Source organism: Acanthamoeba castellanii, assembly GCF_000313135.1.
Source record: "Acanthamoeba castellanii str. Neff unplaced genomic scaffold scf7180000084776, whole genome shotgun sequence".
NCBI lineage: Eukaryota > Discosea > Longamoebia > Acanthamoebidae > Acanthamoeba > Acanthamoeba castellanii.
This window is the reverse complement of record NW_004457586.1, coordinates 542674-545952: the sequence shown is the minus strand read 5'-3', so window position 1 is coordinate 545952 and position 3279 is coordinate 542674. Positions and strand designations below refer to the sequence as shown.

Here is a 3279-nt window from a genome sequence, read left to right as displayed (position 1 = left end):
CTTTTGACTTGAATAGCTCGGCTCATGTCTGACCGGCCTCTCCATCCGCATGCAGAAAGAGGTCAAGGAAGTAGAGTTGCTGCAGGCCCAACAGCGTTATTTCGCCCACCTGACCGCAGTCGCCAACAACTCATCTGAGGTACCTCAACGCCTGTGCTCTTAGATAGGACCGGGCTGACGTGGTGTGCCTTCTCCAGGTGAATGCCGACTGGACCAATGCCCTCTTGGGCCGCATCTTCTGGGGAATTCACAACCATCCCGTGTTCCTCAAGCTCATCACCGAGAAGCTGCAGAAGAAGATGGCCAAGCTGAAGAAGCCCAAATTTGTGGTAGAGTAACCTTCACCCGGTACTGCCCTGTGGCGCGTGCAAGACCTTTTCTTAACAGCTTCATTGGCCAACGTAGGAGTCCATTTCGGTCACGGATGTTGGATTTGGACCCAACCTGCCACTGTTCAGCAACATCAAGATCATCTCCGTTTCTCCTCAGGGCTCTCTGGTACTCTTTTCTCGTAACCAAACTGTGTGAGCCTATGCACGATCTAACAGAATTCTGGTTAACACCTCAGGCGTTTGACGGAGACGTTTACTACCATGGAGGATTCAACCTGATGATCGATATCAACCTGCGCATTGATCTTCCCATTGGAGGCGTCAGTGTTGAGGTGCCCATTCGTGCCTCAGTTGTCGTCAAGGCCTTTGCCGGCAGGGTACACACCTCCCACCACTACGACTTGGGCGCAAGAGTGCTGATATCCGTTACTTCAGGGCCACATCCAAGTCGCTCCGCCTCCCGCCAAGCGGGCATGGATCGGTTTTTACGGTGAGCCGCGCGTGGACATGGACATCAAAATCGAAGTCGGTATGGGCAAATGGTGTCTCATTCCAAGCAATCAACTTGAACTTATCACCTTCCTCTACATTCCTCAGGCAAAAACCTTTCTTTGGTGAACATTCCTTCGATCGCCAACATTGTGATCAACAAGATCAAGCAGCAGCTGATCAAGAAGCTGGTGCTTCCCGCAATGGATGACTGGCCTCTCCCTCACATACCATCGACCAAAACGACCACGGTATGCTCGAAGCTGTCAACACACCTTTCAGTTTTTTGGTGCTTAAATTTTCTCTCATATCTTGCAGGAGGTGCTCAACGCTGAGAAGGATGCTGCTCACCCTGGGGCACTGCTCTCTTCTTCTGCTGAAGCCGGCATCACTGCGTCGTCGCTCAACCAATCCTCCAGCGCGTCATCCCCAATTCTCTCGCGCACGAGCACACAGCCAGAGAGAGCAACTTCCTTCTCCGGCGCCTCGTCGTCCTCACCGTTGTCCTCTTCGTCGTCTTCGATCGCTACCAAACGTCATTCGGTGGCCGCCATACCCGCCCAGGGCAACACCACCACCGCGACCAAGGCGTCACAACCTATCACAGTCCGTACCCGCACCTCACCGAGGGACAGGGGCACCGTCAAGGACTCCTCTGCGAGCAATCCACCGCCACTGCCCTCGCGGACTCGGAGCGCGCCGACTCAGGCCTCCAACCAGCCGGCGTCGCCCATGGTCGAGACGGGCTCCCCAGGAGCCTACAAGCCGCTCATGACCTACCCTGCCGGCGGGCCGCCGCCTCCCGCCAAGGAGGGCGCCAGCACGATCGCCGGCCTGCAGCTGCCGTCGTCGCCTCCGCGCGGTCAGTGGAACAGCACCGACGAGTGGTACCAGAACTCGCTGATGGCCTTGCGCGACCGCGACGACAGCGACGATGACAGCGACCGCGAATCGGACAAGCGGGCCAGTGAGAAACGCGAGCGGGCCGAGAGAGAAAGGAAAGAGAAGGAACAAAGGGAAGCGGAAGAAAAGGAGAAGAAGCTCAAGGAAGGTAAGGAAAGAGAAGAGCGCGAGAAGCAGGAGAAGGAAACGAAGGAAAAGAAGGAAAAGGAAGAGCAGGAGCGACGCGAAAAGCACGAGAAGGAGGCCAAGGAGGAGAAGGAGCGACTCGAGAGAGTGCGTGCGAAGGAGGAGAAAGATAGGCGGGAAAAGGAAAGAGAGGAGAGGGAAAAGCGTGAGCGAGAGGAAGAGGGCAAGACCGAGGCCGACTCGCCGCTCGCTGAAGAAAAGCCCACAAGATCGAGCGAGGACATACGCGAGATTGAACAATTCACCCCGATCGAGAAGCGCGAAGAAAACAGCGACGTCGACGAGGAAAACCGACGACGTGAGTTGGAAGACAAGGAGAGGAAGGAAAGAGAGGAAAGTGCGCGGAAGGAGAAGGAAAAGAAGGAGCAAGAGAAGGAAAGGGAGAAGCTCGCCGAGCAGGAGAGGAAGGAAAGGGAGGAGAAGGAACGGCACGAGAGGGAAAGGACGGGCATGGTGCCCAAGCACGAGGTGTTCACCGATCCGCTCAGCTCCTCGCTCAACAGCCCCATCGTCGACGAGATCTTTGGTAGCGGCAGCAGCAGCGGCGAGGACTCTCCGCCGCCCAGGCGACAGGCCACGTTTGACGGCAACATGCCCACCCCGGTCCTCCCTGACGCGCCCCATCGACGACGTAGCGGCAGCCTCAACTTCGACGCCACCACAGGATCGCCCGCCAAACCCCCGGCCCTGCCTCCACGAGTGCACGAGACCGCTCCCACGAGCAGTCAGCCGAAGCCAGCACAGCAACCGGCGAGCAAGTACCGAACGACGTCGCACATGTTTGAGGACTTTGACTTCTCCTTCCCGTCTACGACGCCGCCCGCGACCGGCTCGCCGCTCGCGTCCACGTCGGCTCCTCACGCACCGGTGCCGACTCCGTCGACGTCGTCGTTCCTCGGGCTCACCACCCCGGCCGTGCCCATGACCTCATCGCCGCCGTCTCCCCGCCGCTCCCTGCCTCCCTCCTCCGCCTCCAACACCGACAACCTTTTCTCCTTCTCTGCTTCCACTTCGTCGGCCGCTTCATCCTCCTCCGCCCCGTCCACCAAGCCGGGAGCCAAGAAGGGTCTGTTCAACTTGGACATGGACGACCTCTTCAACAAGGTGCGTGTTGCTTCTCGTCCCTCCCCACCCCACGCGTGAGCCTCAACTCATTTTTCATTCTCATTCTCATTGTCACCTCTTCTCTTGGCCAGGTCGAGAAGCAACATCATCTGGTCGAGAAGTTCAAGGCGGCCAAGACGAGGGCACAGAACGCCTGGAACCACACCAACCCCGACCAAGACCTGTAGAGGCGCTACGGCGTGGACCACCACAGGCGTACGATGTGTACATAACGCAATCCTGATAAACCTCGGGAGAGGTCGAC

The 3279-nt window shown here is 58.1% G+C and overlaps 1 protein-coding gene across 1 annotated transcript in view; it reads left to right on the top strand.

Annotated features, from left to right (window-relative positions):
• Positions 1–3202, top strand: part of ACA1_281070 (uncharacterized protein) — a gene marked incomplete at both ends in the record, with an annotated part of 4443 nt that extends 1241 nt beyond the window's left edge. Inside the window, 8 exons of the mRNA XM_004344716.1 lie at positions 56–139; positions 198–329; positions 406–498; positions 569–709; positions 768–861; positions 930–1072; positions 1140–3014; positions 3107–3202. Coding sequence (XP_004344766.1) covers positions 56–139; positions 198–329; positions 406–498; positions 569–709; positions 768–861; positions 930–1072; positions 1140–3014; positions 3107–3202 — 2658 coding nt within the window. The remainder of the gene's footprint in view (positions 1–55; positions 140–197; positions 330–405; positions 499–568; positions 710–767; positions 862–929; positions 1073–1139; positions 3015–3106) is intronic.
• Positions 3203–3279: the final 77 nt, after the last annotated feature.